General features: G+C 44.6%; 2 protein-coding genes across 3 annotated transcripts in view; both read left to right on the top strand.

The window, feature by feature from the left end:
* WSCD2 (WSC domain containing 2) overlaps positions 1-22,355 on the top strand; it is an 80,442-nt gene that overhangs the window by 49,017 nt on the left and 9,070 nt on the right. For both annotated transcript variants that reach the window (XR_014551810.1, XM_083629470.1), the window contains exons 5-7: positions 8,767-8,888; positions 13,318-13,492; positions 14,898-15,062. Coding sequence is in view for 1 of the 2 variants with exons in the window: in XM_083629470.1 (XP_083485596.1) it covers positions 8,767-8,888; positions 13,318-13,492; positions 14,898-15,062 (462 nt within the window). In the remaining variant the exon portion in view is untranslated. The remainder of the gene's footprint in view (positions 1-8,766; positions 8,889-13,317; positions 13,493-14,897; positions 15,063-22,355) is intronic.
* Positions 1-22,355, top strand: part of LOC310769870 (uncharacterized protein) — a 177,017-nt gene that overhangs the window by 32,565 nt on the left and 122,097 nt on the right. The gene's annotated exons all lie outside the window — the stretch shown is intronic.

Genomic DNA, 22,355 nt, shown 5'->3' on the forward strand with positions numbered 1-22,355 from the left:
CTTCTGGCACAACAGAACACCGTGATGGAAACCAGAGTGCACGGAAACACTGTTTACTTACCAGCCGCAGGGGTACCTATTTATCTACTTGCACTGGCATGCTTTCGGACTGCTAGGTTGGCAGGAGCTGAGGCAGAGCAACAGGAGCTCACCCATGGGGATTCAAACTGCCAACCTTCTGATTTGCAAGCCCAAGAGGGTCATTGTTTTAGACCACAGCGCCACCTGCATCCCTTACCTTACCTTTACTAGGCTGTAGTTAAACTATGGAACTCGCTCTCCCAGGAGTGCATTGTGATGGCTCTATGTTCTGCCTCCATGGTTGGAGACAGTTAAGCTTCTGATTAACAGTTGCTGTAAATCATAGGCAAGAAGAGAACTCCTTTGCCTGGATCCTGCTTGCTAGTTTCCTACATGCACCAGGCTGGCCACAGGACGCTGGACTTGATGGGCCTGATTCAGCTAGCTCTGTGTTCTTATTTTCACAAGGACTAGAAAGCTTGGGTTTCAAAACCAAGACGGAGGTTCTTTGGATGCTGCGCCATGATCTCAAATCCTACGCTTGAGGTGCATTTGTGAACACTGGCAATCTACAGCCTTGGATAATCGGGATTGGAAAACGTGAAGGTGTTTGTGGGAGGGAAGGAATCCCTCCCAGAACACTCTCAGCCGACCAATTGAGTGCAATGCAGGGAAAGGAAGGCCTAGGTGCTTGAGCTGCCTTAATGAGTCTGAAATGGGCTTTTGATCTCTTCCCTGCTCTCAAAGGCTTTTCTGCATCTCGCCTCTAATTTTGCATTCATTGCGTTCCTCCGTGTCTTCTGTAGTTAAGAAGGTGGGCCGGGAGGCTCATTAGCTGGTGCTTAAATGTCAAAAGCAGAGAGGAGAATCCAGGCAGGCAGGGGGAAGGGAAGAGATTATGGGGAACCTTGGTGGGCCGTGGGGCAGCGAGATCAAGCTGGCAACAATTGTCCATAGCAAGCCTGCGAAGGAAAAGGCCAAAAGGTGTTTTCGCAGTGCCTTTCCTACTTCCTGTGCGCCAGGGGATGAGCGCCTCTTCCAACACCACAGAGAGAGAGACAGAGCTAATCAGAAAATGATGGGGGAATGGCATTTCCTGCATTCCCCTTTGGTGGAAAGAGGAACCTGGCTCTCACCCACAGTTTGCCTGGCGGTCTGGCACTCGCTTCCCCATGGAATGTGAGGGCAGGCAAAGGAACTGGGTGCACAGAGCACTCCGGCTGCCATGACCCTCCAATCCCATTCTTGGAAGCACAGTCGATCCTGCTAATTGGGGTTTCTTAACTGGAGTAAAGTACAGGCGTGTGCTAGAGATGAGAAACTGCAAAAACGAACCCAGCTACAAGGATTTAAAAGGTTTGGATTGAGAGGGGATTTCATTCAGTGAAAGAGACGGTCCAGTTTTTCTCTATGTTTATGATATGGCAACCCTCCCTGGAATGCAATCTACACGTACAAGTGAGAAAGGAAGACATTGGAATGTAAATTTGGAATTTAACAAAACTGGAACCGCGTGCGTGAAAGAAAGGAACTGAGAGGGAGGGGGGGAACGCTATGCTTTGAAAATATGCAGCAAAGTCCTCCCAAACCTCCGTTATTCATAAAGGAGTGTGTTTGAGATAAGGACAATTGGCCATAAATCTGTGGCAGGGAAGAAAGGAGTTTACCAGCTGTGGGATAAGAAGCTTTCGGATTAACTATTTGCAGTCTGGATTCAGACCGTTCTTCCTAGGCTGGAGAAATGGCGAAGACGGCTGTTTACTGGAAGCCAAATCACGGGATGAAGTGATGCAGCAACTTTTGGAAACTGTGAGATAACCGCTTCTCCCAAGGTGTGGCGGGAACCATCAAAAGTTGTAGGAAGGAAGGATAAAACACCATATATAGATGGGGAAACATCATGGGGGGGGGACTTGTCATGTGCAGGAAAGAATAAGGATTACAGAGTTCCTCACTTGAAACTTTATAAATTACCTGACATAACAACACGAACGAAACCACAATATTGTAGCTGTCATATAAGGGATTATTATATCTGAGTGGAACACAATGGAAATTATTAAGATTTTGGAATGCAGAAAAAATGTAGAAGAATGAAGCCAGCAAATCTTTGCAGTGTTTTGCAACAAAAGCCCCTGCGTTTTGCACCCCCAATTTCATGAGATCTCTGACAGTGGTGGTAGTTCTGGAGATCATTCTGACTTTGCGTGATTTTGCCTTTAAGTGCAACCCCCGGAAGCATAAGGCATACATAAGTTGCAGTCCTACTGTACAGTTACAAGGGTTGTTGCTGGAGAAATAAGTTGCCTTTCTATCTATCGACACCCCACTGGTTCAGGTAACCAACAACAAGTGTTGTTGTGTTACTCCCAACACACACACACACACACACACACACACACACACACCCCAGTGCTTTTCAAATTCAAAAATCGAAAGAGGAGCCCATTGGGTCTAACCTTAGTTACTGTTAACGATTGGTGGCCAGTGGCCATGAGAGATTAATTTTAGCTTTTGATTTGTGCAGAGTTCGTGAGAACTGTAGAATTCCCTCGAGAGAGAAAGAGAGCTAAAGAGGGAGAAATCAATAGTGGAGAGCTGTGGTTTGGCATAAAAGCAGCGGAAGAGGAGCTATGGCAGCTTGCTTAGAAATATTCCGGATGTTGGTGACAGATGCAATTTTCCAAATGACAGGAATAAGAGTTTCTGTTGGCTTCATGGCTTACAGCGCTGTTAAAGTACTTGGACAAATAAATTGGAAGGGGGTCGGTTTTTTCTTCATTATATTTATTTATTTTCTATACTAAAATTAAAATTGCTTAAAATATAAATATAAATTAAATCCCCTATTAATAATGATGATGTTGATGATGATGATGATAATTTTATTGTTTATACCCCACCCACCTGGCTGGGTTTCCCCAGCTACTCTGGGCGGTTTCCAGCAAAATATACAACAATAATAAAATGTCAGACATTAAAAAATTCCCTGAACAGGACAGCCCTCAGATGTTTTCTAAAAGTTGTGTAATTCTTTATCTCCCTGACATCTGATTGGCAGGGGTTCCACAGGGTGGGCACCATTACCAAAAGGGCCCTCTGTCTGGTTCCCTGTAACCTCACTTCTCGCAGGGAGGGAACCACCAGAAGGCCCTCAGCTCTGGACCTCAGCTGAACGATGGAGGTGGAGATGCTCCTTCAGGTATACTGGACCGAGGCAGTTTAGGGCTTTAAAGGTCAGCACCAACACTTTGAATTGTGCTCAGAAACATACTGGGAGCCAATGTAGGTCTTTCAGGACTGGTGTTATGTGGTCTCAGCAGCCGCTCCCAGTCACCAATCTAGTTGCTGCATTCTGGATTGGTTGTAGTTTCCGAGTCACCTTCAAAGGTAGCCTCTGAACAGTATTTCAGGATTCAGAATACATTTCTTCAAAGCACAATATACTCTACAAGAATCTTCTATTTAACGCAATATTCAATCTACTATATAAATATACTCTCGGGGAGTGCCTGTTGCAAGCCAGAAATCAGTAGAAACCCCAAAATATTGTGGTTTTTTTAAAAAAAACGAATAGTGTCATTTGTGAGTTTTGACCACCACACCAAAAAAATGGGTGAAGTCATCCCACAGACTAATTTTGTTCCGTTGTCTTAAATCAAAACAGCACCCAGAATCCAAACTTTTCTGCAGTGACTCTCTGCTTGTGGAATGCTCTCGCCAGGGAGACTCCTCTGACAACAGGCAGCAGGCAAAAACATTCCTCTTCTCCCAGGCCTATTAAACTGGTGTGTGTGTGTGTGTAATTGTATTTGTTTTGCTTTTTACCATGTTTTGTATTCTTGTGTTTTTATATTGCAAACCACCCTGTGATCCTCAAATGAAGGGCAGTATAGAAATTCAATAAAGAAGAATAAAAAAAATTAACAAATACCTTCACCCCACCTCCATACCGAGTTTGATGATGATATATTGAGAGCTGGCCAAACCTATTCCAAAGGACGGGTGAAGTCAAGCCAAATTCACGTTTTGGTCCACCATCTTGATTCAAAACGGCACCCAAATATTGACAAAGTCCATTGCCTCCAGCTTGGGAACGCTTGCGCCAAGTCTGACGATGATATAGCTATTCTGCCTTGGTCAGGTGCTATCTGGCGTTCCTGGTGTTCTGGGCACCACAATCTAAGAAGGATGTTGACAAGCTGGAGAGTGTGCAACCAAGATGATCAAGGGACTGGAAACCAAGCCTTATGAGGAATGGCTGAAGGAGCTGGGGATATTTAGCCTAGAAAAGAGGAGACTGCGAAGAGATATGATAAAGGTAAGGTAAAGGGACCCCTGACCATTAGGTCCAGTCGTGACCGACTCTGGGGTTGTGGCGCTCATCTCGCTTTATTGGCCGAGGGAGCCAGCGTACAGCTTCCGGGTCATGTGGCCAGCATGACTAAGCCGCTTCTGGCGAACCAGAGCAGCGCACGGAAACGCCGTTTACCTTCCTGCCAGAGCAGTACCTATTTATCTACTTGCACTTTGACGTGCTTTTGAACTGCTAGGTTGGCAGGAGCAGGGACCGAGCAACGGGAGCTCACCCCATCTCGGGGATTTGAACAGCCGACCTTCTGATCGGCAAGTTCTAGGCTCTGTGGTTTAACCCACAGCGCCACCTGTGTCCCGTCATGTTTAGCCTGGAAAAGAGGAGACTGTGAGGAGATATGACAGCCATCTTCAAATATCTGAAAAGCTGTCACATGGAAGTTGAAGCAAAGTTGTTTTCTGCTTCTCAGGAGGGGAAAACCCAAACAAATGGAATCAAAGGGCAAGAAAGGAGATTTCAACTGAACACTAGGAAGAACATTCTGAGTGTTGGAGCTGTTCGACTCTACGGTTCTATGCTTTCAGTGGCGACTGAACCTATGCCCCCAAATGGGTGAAGCCATGCCAAAGAAATGTTTGGCGTCCAAACATCGATTATGACTGCCGTCCCCACCTTGGGAAGCTTTGTGCTAAGTTTGGCAATGATAACTTGAGAGGCAGCCAAACCTAAAGAGAACAGATGGACAAAACGCTTTCCAAAAATTTATAGTAGATAATACTAATTTTTCTTTCACATCATTCTTTTTCTTCTTCTATCTCCTATGCCTGGAGCTGCCCAGGATTTTTTAGAAACTAAAAAATATTGTGTTTTTAAGTGGATAGTGTAATTTGTGAGTTCCACCACACCAAAAATAGAGTAAAGTCATGTCAAAGCCACATTTCGGTCTGCCATCTTGAGTCAAAATAGCGCCTGGTATCCAAACATCAACACAGATCCTCATCCTCACCTCTGGGACCATCATGCTGACTCTGTTGATGTCTCAAGAGGTGGTTGAAACCTTGTGGGCAGTTAACGCCAAAAGGATGTTTTGGATCACCGTCTTGATTCAAAATGGTGTCTGTTGTCCAAACAGTCACAAAGCCTGCCATCTCACCTCAGGAAATCTTGTGCTAAGTTTGGTGACAATATCTCAAGAGGTGGCGAAACCTATGTCAAAAAATGGATGAAATCACCTCAAAGTCATGTTTTGGTCCACCATTTTGATTCAAAATGTCAGCCAATGTCCAAACAGCAACAGAGAGTACTGCCCCCCTCATCTACCCTCATACTAAGTTTGGGGTGAATATCTCAAGATATACAGGATGCAGAGAAACTGCATTCCAAAATCTATGTTGTTGTTGTTGTTGTTGGTGTTTAGTCGTTTATTTGTGTCCGACTCTTCTTGACCCCTTGGACCAGAGCACACCAGGCACTCCTGTCTTCCACGGCCTCCTGCAGTTTGGTCAAACTCATGCTGCTAGCTTCAAGAACACTGTCCAACCATCTTGTCCTCTGTCGTTCCCTTCTCCTTGTGCCCTCCATCTTTCCCAACACCAGGGTCTTTTCCAGGGAGTCTTCTCTTCTCATGAGGTGGCCAAAGTATTGAAGCCTCAGCTTCACGATCTGTCCTTCCAGTGAGCACTCAGGGCTGATTTCCTTCAGAATGGTGAGGTTTGATCTTCTTGCAGTCCATGGGACTCTCAAGAGTCTCCTCCAGCACCATAATTCAAAAGCATCAATTCTTGGCGATCAGCCTTCTTTATGGTCCAGCTCTCACTTCCATACATCACTACTGGGAAAACCATAGCTTTAACTATACAGACCTTGGTTGGCAAGGTGATGTCTCTGCTTTTTAAGATGCTTCAAAATCTATAGCGGAATCAAAATCAAAATCAAAATGACTCAGTGCATTAGATCCACATTTCATTTTCTTTAATTCATCTAACCCTTCTTCAATTGATCCTATTTCCCCTTTTAAAAGACCAAACCATTTTATATGGCGTTGGAACTGTTCTACCAGATTCCTGGCTATTTAAAAAATCAACAGATGCCAGAGTGCCAAAAACTGTCCGACTTTCTTTGATCTCTCATTTGAAGAAAGCTATTTGCCAAACTTTACAGAACCAATATTCTAGATTCGTGAGCTTTAATTATTATTATTTTTTTGAATGGGGTCAATTTTCAACATATTAGTACATTTTAAAAGACCAGAAAAATGGTAATTGAAAAGCTCTCTTATCAGTGGATCAATAAATCCTAGGAAATTAAAGAAACAAAACAAAACCAGAAATTAACCTACGATGCAATCCTTTGGTGCCTGCTTACATCCCAGTAACCCACAGGATTTTTCACATCTCCCTCTAGAGATGTGCAGTGACCCAAATATTCACCTTGCATTTGTAGCATCTGAATGAAGCCTAATTTGTTTTGGATCCGCTCTGTCATTCCAGTTCGAGTCGTCATTTGGGTTAAATCTGCAAAGAGGACTGTTCAAATATTATTTCAGGAAGCCTTGATAGAGTTGGATTGGTTAACTCATGAAGCAGTGGCTTTGGTTTGTAGCTCCTAAGAAAGGCAGTCCAGATGTTTTGGACCACAACTCCCATCAGTCAGGGAGGATGGGAGTTGTGGTTTAGCAACATCTGGAAGACAGCACATTGACCACCCCTGCCCAACACTGGCACTTGGGCATCATAGTCCTGTTTGGGTTGGAAGAAACAGTGCCAAGAGGTATCCTGAAACACAGGGCTAAAGGTTGCCCACCCATGGCCCACAAGTGTGTGGGTAGGGAACTCTGTCAGGGAGGAAATGGTTGGCTTTGTCACATGGTCTCCTGGTTGGTTTCAAATATATTTTTTATATGTTGTGGTGGTGGGTGTGGGGCCCAATGCCTGACCACATAACACAGGTCTTGAAAGACCTACATTGGCTCCCAGTACGTTTCTGAGCACAATTCAAAGTGTTGGTGCTGACCTTTAAAGCCCTAAACGGCCTCAGTCCAGTATATCCGAAGGAGCGACTCCACCCCCATCATTCTACCCGGACACTGAGGTCCAGCGCCGAGGGCCTTCTGGCGGTTCCCTCATTGTGAGAAGCAAAGTTACAGGGAACCAGGCAGAGGGCCTTCTGGGTAGTCGCACCTGCCCTGTGGAACGCCCTCCCACCAGATTTCAAAGAGAACAACAACTACCAGACTTTTAGAAGGCATCTGAAGGCAGCCCTGTTTAGAGAAGCTTTTTAATGTTTGATGCATTACTGAATTTTAATATTTTGTTGAAAGCCGCCCAGAGTGGCTGGGGAAGCCCAGCCAGATGGGCGGGTGTCAGGGAACTGCCATCGGAGCTAGAGGCGGAGGGAAGGCCCCAGAGGGATGCCGGAGAGGGTCCCAGTAGGGAGAGAGGCAGCTCATCTGCTGGGGAAGGAAATCAGTGTAACACCAGTGGAGAAGGGGGGCAGATGGGGGAATCGGAGAGGAGGCTCCAGGACTCTTCACCGGAGACCAGCGGGGAGAGCACGGGTACGCCGCTGCCCACGCCCTCCCTGCGCAGAAGACTTCCGTGCAGGGAGAGTAGGAGGAGACTTGGCGTCAAAGAACTTCTTTGCTGGAAGAAGTTCAAGAAACGCCCACTGACGGATTCTGCCAGCGACTGAGACAGTCACGAAGTGAAGGGCTGTCCAGACAGAAAGGGTTCAACCAGGTAATCTAGCCAGGAGTGGCGGCAACTTACGCACGAGCAACCCCTAGAACCATTACAGCGGGGTATAAAGAATAAATTATTATTATTATTATTATTATTATTATTATTATTATTATTCAGAAACACAACTTTGAAGTCCCCCAAGAGCCTTGCTGGATCAGGTCCATGGCTTTTCTCCAGCCAGAACTCAGTTCCAGTACCTCTGAGGTGGGCATCATTGCCATTACAGTGGTACCTCAGGTTAAGTACTTAATTCGTTCCGGAGGTCTGTTCTTAACCTGAAACTGTTCTTAACCTGAAGCACCACTTTAGCTAATGGGGCCTCCCGCTGCTGTCGTGCTGCTGCTGCACGATTTCTGTTCTCATCCTGAAGCAAAGTTCTTAACCCAAGGTATTATTTCTGGGTTAGCGGAGTCTGTAACCTGAAGCGTATGTAAGCCGAGGTACCACTGTATAAGAGAACAAAGGAGGCGTTCATGGTGAGTTCCAGCACCTCTTTTCCTAGAAATGATGATCTGGGCTGATCTAGATGATCAGTCTCAGAAATCCTAGAAATCCTGTTCAAACGCTCAATCTCAAAGGACGCTTGCCAGCACAGTTTGGGAATCCTGCAGGATCATCTGTGCCTTTGACTTTGGGAGCTCAGCCATTAAATGCTTCCTTCCTTCCACTTTTCTCTTCTCTCCCGGTTAGACGGCAGCGCCATATTCCGCGGATGCTTCCGCAGGCCGGATAACATCTCCTTGGCTTTGCCGGTGAGCAGGGTCATGAGAAACATGTCTGTGGACCGGTGCGTTGACTTCTGCACGGGAAAGGTAAGCTAACCAAGAGATGAAGGATGCTGTGCCCAAATGTCCTAAGCTTGGGTCACAAGCCCTCCAGTGTGACCAAGGATTGGAACCCAAGGGGTATGATCTTGCAGATAGAAAGAGGAGACTGTCAATGATTGGCTGCATACAGAGGAGGGAGCCCCAGCTTGGGAACCCCCAAAGGGAGAAGTCTCAGAGGCAGGATTTAGGTTCAACTCAAAATAGTCCTTGAGGGTCTTTTGAGCTTTATTTACAATCAAATCATTTCTCAGTAAAGCATCATTCATCCGCCGTCTAAAAGAACCCTGTAGAGACAATTTTAATTCTGAACAAGTCCTTGGGCAAATCTCAGATTTAGTCACTCTTGGGGTCAAGTCTTTAGTTAACTATATATAGTCCAGGCGACTGCACGATAGATTTGTATCTGAAAAAAATGTAAAATCTTTCTCCATTGGATTCCTCAATCTCCATATGTCTATCAGGTCAAAATTGTCCATCATCTCGAAAAACGTCTTTGGTAGCCTCCCGTCATTAGTAAGTTTTTGCCTTTGGGTTCTATCCATCATTGTTGAGACTACGCCATTCAAATCCCCCATCAAGACAATTTTGTAATCCAAATAGTCCATAAGAGTGGCCTGTAGATTTTTTAAAAATTCTGACCTCCCCTCATTTGGTGCATAGATTCCAAGCACCCAAAGCTTTTCACCGTGTACTGTCAATTCCACTGCAACATATCTTCCAACATCATCCTTGAAGATCATTTTGGGACTGAATTTCTCTTTAACATAAATCACAAGGGGAGAAGAAATAATAGAAACTGTGAGAGTGATCAGGAGACAGAAAATCCTATTGAACCCAGTAGGATTTAGCTCTGAGTAAATTCCTTAGGATTGCCATGTAAGGCTGCCCAGTCTTGACCCAGTTACTTGGGAGCAAGCATCATTGAATACAGTGGGACTTCCTTCTGAGTAGACAGTGTAAGTCTTCATTTACAACAAAGGAAACTCCCTGTGTTTCCTAAGCATGGCAGTTGAAAATTTAAAACGGATTGGTGACCCTTTCCTTCAAAATTTCAGGAAGAGCTTCACAGTTTCCTTCATTCTGGTGCAGGTATTCTCCCCACCCCATCCCAGTAGAAACAGGACTCTGTTTTTGCACCTACACACACCGCTTTTGATTGTTCTCCAAGAAAACCGGAAAAAGTAAAACCGAGGCAGCTTTTGTAATTCCAGGACTATCCCTGGCAAATTGGGAGATGTTGTAAACAAAAAATCTGCCCTTTTCCCTTATGGGGTATCCAAGAGCCCATATAGAGTCCTTACATAGGTTCCCTATTGGTAGGAGAGAATAACAGAGGCCAACCAGAGAATATTGAGAAGCAAAGCACCTAGTAAGCCTGATCTTTATTGATCTGTTGCAACAGGGTCCTCACTCACCACACGCAGGAGAGAGGAGGGACCCAGAAAAATGGCGTGCAAGGCCTTATAAAGACTTTTGAAATTGCCACCCTGTAGATCACGACCATCCCCAGAAACATCATAGATACATCACAGAAGGGGTGTAACCTAAGACCACCCCTCAGATACATCATACCTACATCACAGAAAAGGCGGTCTAAAAGAGAAAATTTGAATGTTGTTTATCTCCTGTCTGGCAGGTTACTTGATTGGATTGCCTGGGGAGCCTGGCCAGTCTTTTGTAGTGATAAATACTTAGTTCCTGGGTCAGGTCACAGGCTCACACCCTATTCATATCTTAAATGTGCCCTTAAGACAGGATTTGTGAGGAAAGAGACAATAGGGAGGTTTCCCACTTTGACCTTGTAGAGAAAACATTTACTCAGTTTAGGAATCAAAATGGTTCCAGGTTGGTCTTCCTGTGCTGATCTATGTATGTGCTGTTATGAACATTACCATATATCTAAGACCTCAAAATTCCTATCACAGAGACTTGGAGAGTGTGAGCTTCATGGCCAAATGGGAATTCGAACCCTGGTCTCCCACACCCCACCATGGACTATCTCTGCTTTCTTACGGCACACAGTTTGGGCCTTGCCCCCGCTGTTGTCAGCCAGCTCTCTGAGGCGGCAACACAAACTCATTGTGGCGTGCCCTTTGATTAACCCAGCCTTGCTGCCTTCCTGGGTATTAAATTGCCTGTCAGGCCTCACCACAGCCTTCATAACTCTGCGCTTTAAGGCTCAAATGAGGGCACGGATGTCGTACTCCATGGGCTTTTAAGCGGCCTTCGTCCAGGTGACAAACTCACGCATTATCCAACTGCCACTGGGCCGTGATTTTGAAAGGGGTGCCATAAGCCTGGCCGTATAACTCTTGACTGTAGTAAATAACTCCCTGACGGCAACAGCAATTTCCACACCATTGCTTTGGGAAGGGAGAGATGAGGATATCCTCAACTTAGCTGCGCAGAAGTGGGGAAAGAAATTTGGTTTGCATTTGCAATGCAAACCTGCCTGGTCCACATTTCTGAGCAAAAACGCATCGACTCAACTGCGCCTTCAAAATTTGCACGTCCGCAAATGTTTGCAACGCGTTACCCAGCCAACAAATATGTGCAAAGAAGGAATATGGGGTACACAAAAGGTGTACGTTTGTGAAAATTACCTCCAAAAATGCATTACTTATAGGGGGATGACTTTCAAAAATGCATCTATTTTTTTGCGTGCAAAAAAATTTTGCACCTATCTGGAGGGAATGTGCAGGGAAGCAACCCTGTGAAATATACATATAATTTATTTTTTTCATAAAATTTATATACCTCTTGATTGTTAAAAAAAACCCCAAGTGGCTTACAAAAGGAGGAAAACTATCAAATATTCAGTACAGTTAAAAGCCACTATTTCTAAGAAGATAATTAAAATGAATGATAATCAAAAACAGATCAAAACATATCCAGGTAGGCTCGTCTAAACCGAAATGTTTTTATCAGGCGCTGAAAAGAGTAGTTGCTGGTCTCTAAACAGGGGTGTTATATGGTCTCGCTCTTGTCAGAAACTGTACCGCAGCATTCTGCATCCTCAGTTCAGCTGCAGGGGAAGCCCCACATAGAATGCATTGGTAGGGATGTCTTAGAGCAACAGATGGAAAGTGTCCCTAAATTGTTTAGTTCAGTTTCACAGCTTAGTGGAGATTCGAACCCAAGACCCCACAGCTGCACCCAGCATGATGAGGCCTTCCTTTTTTCATATTTTATTTTTAATTTTCAATAACTTAACAATTTAACATCCAAATTACTTACTTATTCATCACTTCTAGACAAGGGGTCAGCAACCTAAGGCCCATGGGCCAAAAGTGGCCCGCAGAGGTCATTTGACTGGCCCATGAGCCGCACCCTAACCGAGCTGCCCACTCGCCCACTGTGCTAAACTGGCGCAGCGCAGGGACTCGCTTCTGCAGCACCGAAAATCACATTTGCACAGACGCCAAAAATCCAGGCGTGCGTGCTCACGTGCGCACACAATCCAGCCAATTGAGGGCTCTCCACAGGACCGATCCGGCCCAGGCAAGATAAACCATGCTGACCCCTATTCTAGACTTCACCCCCCCCCCGGTTTCCAATTTCTCCCCTTTATTACCTCACACATCTTTAGTTTTCCATTCAGTTACAAGTCCATTGATAACCCTAATCCACATTACTTCATAGATGCTATGCCAATCCTGCTAATGTTTTTAAGTCTTTACAGTGGACCTTAACAAAATAAAAATATTCCTTCCGGTAGCACCTTAGAGACCAACTAAGCTTGTTATTGGTATGAGCTTTCATGTGCATGCACACTATCTGCCAACCTAGCAGTTCAAAAGCACGTCAAAGTGCAAGTAGATAAATAGGTACCGCTCCGGTGGGAAGGTAAACGGCGTTTCCGTGTGCTGCTCTGGTTCACCAGAAGCGGCTTAGTTATGCCTGCTACATGACCCGGAAGCTGTACGCCAGCTCCCTCAGCCTATAAAGCGAGATGAGCCCCACAACCCCAGAGTTGGTCACGACTGGACCTAATGGTCAGGGGTCCCTTTACATTTTTAAGGTGCTACTGGAAGGAATTTTATTATTTTGTTTCGACTACGGCAGACCAACACGGCTACCTACCTGTAAGTGGACCTTAAGATATTCTATAAATTCATTCCAGTCTTGTTTAAACCTTTTTTTTCATCTTTGTCCCAGATTTTCATGGTCATCTTTGCCATTTCAGCATACTCTATCATCTTAGTTATCCATTCCTCCTTCGTTAGTACTTTCTCTCCTTTGCTGTGGCCTTCCAGAGGGACTACAACTTCCATCGTCCTGCACCACTGGCCATTCTGGGGGTTGGACTAGATGACCCCCCCGGGGCCCTTCCAACTCTACAGTTATATGATTCTAACTGCACTCCTTCTCAAAGGCATTGCACAAAATTATTCTCCCCTGTTGCTTCCACCAGGAATACCCACTTGCGGCGCTGGCTGCCACCGCCTGCCACTGTGGCTTCCCTACGACCCTCTTCACGTTGCACGAGAGGGAAGACGAGCAACTCTGCTCCCAAAAATGCAGCGGCGAGGAATTCGAGAGCTGCGGCACCTCCAAGTATTTCATCGTTTATCAGACTCAAGTTCAAGGTAGAGGGCTGCTTTGTATGGAAGTGATTTGCAGGAAGAAGGTCTCTTTCTCAACCCATCTGGCATCTGCGTAGGACTGGGGAAGATCCCCTCCCCACTGCCGTCTGAATCCTTAGAGAGTCAATTGTTTGTTTTTTAAAAAACAAAAAAAACTCACCCTTTTATTTCTTTTAATTACCAAAGATATAAATTTCACTTTGGAATGAAACAGTAATTAGTTCCGGCTTCCATCAGATGGATAGCTCCGTTGGTTAGATGCAGGAAACCGCTGTTTGACTTTTGCAAGAAGCGGTTGCCCGCTTCCTTTCTTCATTTCCCTCTCATTCCCTTCTTCTTCTTCTGTATTAACTCAGTTCCCTCTCTGGATTTGTTCATGCATTGCATTTCTATGTGTTCCATTCAGACCAATCTCCTTTTAAAAGGCTCTGTTGAAATGGATGTAAGTCGTTCACAATGGCTTTGAGTGCTGCGGATTTCAGGGGGAACAAAATTCCAATAACTTAGGCAGCATATCCTATGCATACTGTTACTTGCACCCCTGTATGTATGTATGTACATTCCCCAGCCACTCTGGGCGGCTGCCAACAGAATATTAAAAACATGATAAAACATCAAACATTAAAAACATCCCTAAACAGGGCTGCCTTCAGATGTCATTGAAAAGTCAGATAGTTGCTTATTTCCTTTACATCTGGTGGGAGGGCGTTCCACAGGGCGGGCGCCACTACTGAGAAGGCCCTCTGCCTGGTTCCCTGTAACCTCACTTCTCGCAATGAGGGAACTGCCAGAAGGCCCTCGGAGCTGGACCTCAGTGTCTGGGCTGAACGGTAGGGGTGGAGACGCTCCTTCAGGTATGCTGGGCCGAGGCCTTTTAGGGCTGTAAAGGTCAGCACCAACACTTTGAATTGTGCTCGGAAATGTACTAGGAGCCAATGTAAATCATTCAGGACCGATGACCTCAGTGGCCACTCCCAGTCATCAGTCTAGTTGCCGCATTCTGGATTAATTGTAGTTTCCTGGTCATTTTCAAAGGTAGCTCCATGTAGAGAACATCGCAGTAGTCTCTCCATCGGCCTTCATTCCAAGTAAACCAACCCGCTGGTAGGTGCAGGAACTCCTGGTGTCTCTTGCCACTCAGAGATTGGGGTGCATGCAACAATACGTTTTTAATTTTATTGTGAAATCACTTTATAGGAAGTGGTTTCTGGATGAAAGAATAATAAAGAAACTAGCAGAGAAAGGCGGGGCCTTTTCGGTGTTGTCCCCTCACTTTTAGGATTCCCTCTCCAGGGAGATGTCCAAGGCCTCTTCTTGATTTACTTGGTGTTTTGTGCACTTATTCACTCCCAGTGACCGCAGGATCCCTCCATTCCTTGCTAACGCCTTCGTTTTGATCTGCTCACAGATAACCGCTGTATGGACCGGAGATTTTTAACGGCTCGGGCCAAGCAGTTTGTTGCCCTTGCAAGCTTTCCTGGGGCAGGAAATACCTGGGCAAGGCACCTCATTGAACTGGCAACAGGTTTCTACACTGGCAGCTACTACTTCGACGGCTCTCTTTATAACAAAGGTGAGAGGGGAGTGATTGTTTTCTTATGGAATTTATCAGTGTTTTTAATATAAAAAGAATCAGGAAGGGGGTGGGGGCTGAAACCCTTTCCTGTAGTGAATCCACATCTGCACCATCCATTCAAAACATTATGGTAATACTTTATTACCATAATGTTTTGAACTAACTTAGTTGGTCTTTAAGGTGCTACTGGAAGGAAAATTTTTTTTTTGTTTTGACTATGGCAGACCAACACGGCTACCTATCTGTAACTGGTAATACTTTAAACAGTCATGGCTTCCCCCAAAGAATGCTGGGAGTTGTAGTTTGTGGTAGTGAGAGCTGTTAGAAGGCCCCTGTTTTCCTCCCAGAGCTGCAATTCCCAGAGTAGCTTAACTATCAGTCCCTCTTCCCAGATGACTCTGGGAATTGTAGTTCTCGTAAGGGAAATAAGGGTTTCCTAAGAAATCTTTTGAATGATGGTGCTGGAGGAGACTTTTGAGAGTCCCATGGACTGCAAGAAGATCAAACCGATCCATTCTGAAGGAAATCAGCCCTGAGTGCTCACTGGAAGGACAGATCCTGAAGCTGAGGCTCCAAGACTTTGGCCACCTCATGAGAAGAGAAGACTCCCTGGAAAAGACCCTGATGTTGGGAAAGATGGAGGGCACAAGGAGAAGGGGACGACAGAGGACGATGTCAGGGAACTGCCATCGGCTCAGGGGCGAGAGGGGCAAAGCCGGATGGATTACAGAGAGCCCCCAAAGATCGTGGGAAGCAGCTCCTCCTCAGCGGAGGAGAGTAACCACGCCTCCAGCGGAGAGGAGCTTCAGGGCTCGGAGGAGACGAGGCAGTGCCAGGACACCTTGCCTGGGCAAAGCGGGGAGGAGAGAGGTCCTCCGTTACCCACGCCCTCCTTGCGCAGTAAGCTTCCGCGCTGAGAGGGGAGGTGCAGACTGGGCGTCAAGAAGCTACTCTGCTGGGGAAGGTTTAAGGACCGCCCACTCACAGATTCTGCCAGTGAATGAGCCAGCCAAGGGAGAGTGGCGTTCTGGACAGATAAGTATATTTTGGCATCAAAAGCAAGGCTACACAGGCGAGCAGGGAGGCATTTGCCTGCTTGCTCTCGAGCAACCCCTTGGAACCCTAACAGACGAGATGGTAGCTTCTCGAAGCTACCAGCATGAGTTTGACCAAACTGCGGGAGGCAGTGGAAGACAGGAGTGCCTGGTGTGCTTTGGTCTATGGGGTCACGAAGAGTCGGACATGACAACAACAACAACAACAAAGAAATCTCAGCACCCTTAACAGACCACAGCTCCCAGGATTCTTTGGGGGAAGCCATGACTATGGTCTCTTGAACACTCTTGAACAGCTCTTACTGTCAACAAGTTCTTCCTGCTGTTTAGGTGGAATCTCCTTTCTTGTCAGTTGAAGCCACTGGTTTGGGTCCTAACCTCCAGAGCAGGAGAAAACAAGTTTGCTCCTTCTCCCAGGGCTGAGAGCCACTGTGAAACAGGCTGACTTCAGACCCTTTTATGTGAATTGCGATCGGTTGCCTGGAAACTAACTGCGATACTCCCTTGGAAGTTCTGCATCGTCAGAGCTTTAAAATATCCACGGTATACAAAGGCAGATCAGTTAACAAGAGGAGTCTTCCTGGGGAACCAGGGGGGAAAATCCTCAAGGCCAACTCAGAATACCAAAGAAAAGCCCCATTACATCAATCAATCTCCGATAATCTCCCAGAGAGACGAGGAATGTGCAGAGACTCGGCTTACTGACACAGTCAGGGCCAGCTACATGCAGCTTGTCTGTGACCATAAAACCAGCTAGGAAGAGCAGGGGGCAGGATTAACGGCCTTAAACAGAGACGCGCAAATTGAGAAGTAAGAATATCTCCGGAAGCGTGTCTTTTAGGTTTAATAGGAATGGAAATCAAAATGGGAGACCAATTGGACAAGATGGACTGTTTCAAGAAGTGGCAGAGAGACATTTCCAGATTTGTCTGGCAGGGCAAGAAGCCTAGAATAAAATTTAAAATATTAACTGATGCAAAGGAAAGAGGTGGATTTGCCCTGCCAGACCTTAAACTTTACTATGAATCAGCAGCATTCTGCTGGTTGAAAGACTGGCTGCTTCTTGAGAACACAGACATTTTGGACCTAGAAGGTTTTAACAACGTTTTTGGATGGCATGCATATTTGTGGTACGACAAGGTTAAAGCACATAAAGCATTTAAAAACCATATTGTCAGGAAAGCATTGTTCAGTGTCTGGATAAGATACAAAGATTTACTGGAAAATAAAACCCCAAGGTGGTTGTCACCAATGGAAGCGAAGGCTCAGAAAAAGCTCAATATGGAGGCCAAATGGCCGAAATATTGGGAAATATTGGAACAAGAAGGAGATAAATTGAAATTGCAGAGTTTTGAGAAATTAAAAGATAAAGTGCGAGACTGGCTTCATTATTATCAAATAAGAGAGGCCTATAATTTGGATAAAAAATTGGCTTCCAGGTGGAAAAATCAAAATTGGAAACAGAACTGTTAGATCCCAAAACTAAGATACTTTCAAGAATGTATAACTTGCTGTTAAAATGGAATACGCAGGATGAAACGGTTAAATCTGCTATGATCAAATGGGCACAAGATATTGGTCACAACATTATGTTTGCTGACTGGGAACAGTTGTGGACCACCAGTATGAAATTTACGGCATGTAATGCCTTAAGAGAGAATATTATGAAAATGATATACAGGTGGTACATGACACTAGTCAAGCTTGCAAAAATCTATCATTTGCCCGATAATAAATGTTGGAAATGCAAAGAAAATGAAGGTACATTCTTTGGTGGACGTGCCCAAAGATTAAGGCTTTCTGGGAGATGATCTATAATGAAATGAAAAAGGTATTTAAATATACCTTCCTGAAGAAACCAGAGGCCTTTCTCCTGGGCATAGTCAGCCAACTGGTGCCAAAGAAGGATAGAACTTTCTTTATGTATGCAACAACAGCAGCAAGAATACTTATTGCAAAGTATTGGAAGACACAAGAGTTACCCACCCTGGAAGAGTGGCAGATGAAGGTGATGGATTATATGGAATTGGCGGAAATGACTGGCAGAATCCGAGACCTGGGAGAAGAGTTGGTGGAAGAAGACTGGAAGAAATTTAAAGACTATCTTCAGAAACACTGTAAAATTAATGAATGTTAAAATGATGTTGGATTGAAAATAAGTGGCATTAGCAACAAAGTTAATAAGAATATGCAAAAATGAATTGATAAATGGATGAAAATATAGAGTTATAATATGTTAAGATATAGAGTTAAGATAAACGAAAGAGGGTAAGGATTTGCTGATTTGATTATTTAAATGGGAATACAAAAAGGAGGTCAAGGAAACAAGCTAATGAGTTTAAAGTTACTAAAAACGGATTTGTTTTTAATTCTTTGTTATCTATTTGTTTTTTGTTTTTTGTATTTTTATTCTTCTTTTTTCTTTTTTATGTATTTTTCTATGTCTTCTTTTTTGTATTTTTTTTCTTTCTATGTGACTTTTTTCTATTTTGTAAACTTATGTTTTTGTAAAATCTCAATAAATATCTTTAAAAAAACAAAAAAAAAAACACCAAAATGGGAGACCAAAATCTGTTCATGTATGCCACGGCCGCCGCAAGAACCCTCCTGGCCCAAAGATGGAAAACACAAGACATACCAACCATCCAGGAGTGGCAGGTGAAGTTGACAGAATACGCAGAACTTGCCAAATTGTCAGGGAGGATCCGGGACCAGGAAGACCAAAGATACCAAAATAATTGGAGTAAATTTATTGAATATTTAAAGGAGAATTGTAAAGAGGTCAAGACATTAGCAGGATTGACATAATACCTTCGATGTATAATAGTACTATTGTGAGAATGATGTGCGTGATAGAAAGGGGTTAAATATACCAATTGCAGGGAGGTAGGGGAGTCGTGACTCAGCAGAGTCAAAGGGAATGTATGGCATTAATATGGTTTGTTGGAAAAGAATATGTAAGGAAAACAATAAAAATTTACATGGGGGGAAAAAGAGAAGTAATAATATCCTCAGATCCTGGTGTGAAAGAGGCCAAATGTTTTGGGGAGTGGGGAGCAGTCAGTTTAACCTCTCGCTCCCCCGGTATGTTTCTGTCAGGACTGCATTTTAAATGTCTGGGGTGGGGGGTGGGGAGAAGCAACATCAATTTCCCAGTCAGATTTATAATACTTCTAATGCACATAATGTTGGAGGGAGAGGTTTGGAAGAGAGATCCCTGCTCTCCAGTAGCAGAGTTAAGCACAATGCTGATCACTCGAAGCATTGTAAAACTTGGTTAGGTTTGCATCTGCCCTCATCCACCTTAAAACAAACATTCCACATCAAAATACTTAGGCTAGAATAAATCACAGGTGCTTAGCATCTGTGTTTCCAGGTGTGTTACTTGGTTTCCAGAAGATCCAGCGTACAAGTCTCCATATATTGGCAGTAAAATGAAAATGGAAAAAAAAAGGTTCAAAATGACTTAAAAAGAAAAGTACTTGGTTTCTTTACAAAAAGGTTCATGCGGTCTTTGGGTCCAGGCTGTAAAATCTTCCTTTGGACGGTTAAAAAGAACAAAGCCTCAAAGTGGTTTGCAAAAAAGGTAAAGCAATAAAATTATCAGGAAAATAATTAATAACAGCTTTTTAAAACATACAAATAATAATCAAAACCAGTGATAACCCAAAACCCGATTAAAACACACACCAACTTTTTACATATCTGGGTGGGCCTGTTTGAACAAAAATGTTTTAAGCAGATTCATAGTTCTCCCCCTCTCTATTTTATCTTCATAACCACCCTAAGAGGTAGGTTAGCTGAACAGACCAAACTCACTCAGTGAGCTTCAAAGCTGTATTGGGTGTTCCATGACATCATAGCAGCAGCACCAATGGCTGGAGAGCATCTCGGGAGAGAAGGATCAGGTGACAGCTTTCGGCTTCAGTTGTGAGTGGAGAGAGAGAGAGAGAGAGAGATGAGTTGGGTTTTCTTAAGATTCCTCCAGCTCAGTCATAATCCTATGACAAAGCTGGTCATTTCACCCCAAGTCTTCCTACTGTTTGAGAAGACTCCCTGGCACAGCAGTACAGTAAATCTCCCTTACACACAGATACTCTGCTTGTTTGGGCAAGAAAGAAATCTATTACAAACGGGGCTTTCTCCAGAGCAAATACTGCAGCTCAAAGCTTTTTGGAATAATGCAGCACATTTCTCTGTCATGTGTGATTGTTTGCTTTGGGTTGGATCATCATGTTTCTCCTTGCCCTCACTGATTCAGAGGCCATCTATCTTTCCATTCCTATGGGAAATTATTTACGGAGTTAATATTTCATGGGCAACTGGCTCATCCTTTACTTCTCCCCCTAAGGTGGTTTAAGGGACAGGGACAAGGCAGCCCACGTGAATGAAAGGTTGGCAAAGGAAATTCCTCACTGTAACAGGGAAGGTTACCATTCTATTCTGTCTCAGGCAGACCACACCTAGAGCCCGGTTTGCAGTTCTGGTCACCCCAGTTTAAGGAGGACCAGCTGGAATGTGTACAGAGGAGGGCAACCAAGATGGTGAAGCACCTGGAAACCAAGCCATATGAGGAATGGTCGAGGGAGTGGGAGATGTTTAGCCTGGAAAAGAGGAGACTGCGAGGAGATATGAGAGCCATCTTCAAATATCTGAAGGGCAGTCACATAGAAGACAGAGCAAGCTTGTTTTCTCCTGCCCCAGAGGGTGGGACATGAACCAATGGATTCAAATGATAAGAAAAGAGATTTCAACTAAACATCAGGAAGAACAGCTGTTTGACAGCGGAACAGACTCCCTCAAAAGATGGTGGACTCTCATTTCTTGGAGATTTTGAAGTTGGATGGCTATTTGCCAGGGATTTTTTAGTTGTGATTGCTGCATTACAGGAAATTGAACCTTGGGGTACCTTCCAACTCAATAATAATAATAATAATAATAATAATAATAATAATAATAATACCCTGCCCATCTGGCTGGGTTTCCCTAGCCACTCTGGGCATCTTACAAATAAAATAAAATAAAACCGTAGACATTAAAAATTTCCTGATACATGGTTGCCTTCAGATGTCATCTAAAAGTGAGATAGTTGTTTATTTCCTTGACATCTGACGGGAGGGCGTTCCATAGGGCGTGTGCCACTACCGAGAAGGCCCTCTGCCCGGTTCTCTGCAACCTCACTTCTCGCAGGGAGGAAACCACCAGAAGGCCCTCGGAGCTGGACCTCAGTGTCCGGGATGGATGATGGGGGTGGAGACGCTCCTTCAGGTATACTGGGCCAAGGCCATTTTGGGCTTTAAAGGTCAGCACCGACACTTTGAATTGAGCTTGGAAATGTACTGGGAGCCAATAATCCTATGTGTCTATGACATGTACCTGCAAAGTCAGAGGCTATGCTCTGTCATGATGGCTATGCTCCGCCTCCACTGTCAGAGACTGTCCAGTGGCTGAAAACCACAGGAGAAGAGTGGGCTTTTGTGCTTGGGTCTCGCTTGCTGTTTTCCCCACAGGCATCTGGATGGCCAGTGTGGTGTAGTGGTTAAGAGCGGTGGACTCGTTATCTGGTGAACCGGGTTCGCATCCCCGCTCCTCCACATGCAGCTGCTCTGCACACATGCAGACTTCTCTGAAGTCTCTCAGCCTCACTCACCTCACGGAGTGTTTGTTGTGGGAGAGGAAGGGAGAGGAGAATGTTAGCCACTTTGAGACTCCTTAGGGTAGTGATAAAGCGGGATATCAAATCCAAACTCTTCTTCTTCTTCACTGTGAGAATTGGATGTTGACCTAGATGGACCGCTGACCTGATCCAGCACAGCTCTTCTTATGTTCTTATTTGTTAACCATCAGTCTTGCATTACGTGCCCCATGCAGCTCACTGCCAGCTGGTATTATAAAACCCAAGAGTTACTTATTCCCGGTGGTAATAAAAGTCATTGTCATGCTATGTGATAGCAGTAATGATGACTCGTAATGAAGCACTGAAATTAATACCTGGCATATATGCAACCCAATCCTATGTATGCCCACTCAGAAGTAAGTCCTATTATGTTCCTTAATTTGGGCTGATTGCATAGTTTGCAGCCTATGTGACGACGACAACAGCAAAGATTTACAGTTATTTATTTAGAATTAGAATGTACAGCTATTATATTTGTTTGTGAGCACTACAGTAACATCACTTGACATGAGATTAAACCTATGGAACTCATTGCCACATGATAATTGTGGTGGCCAA

This window comes from Podarcis filfolensis (genome assembly GCF_964270895.1).
Source record: "Podarcis filfolensis genome assembly, chromosome: 8".
NCBI lineage: Eukaryota > Metazoa > Chordata > Lepidosauria > Squamata > Lacertidae > Podarcis > Podarcis filfolensis.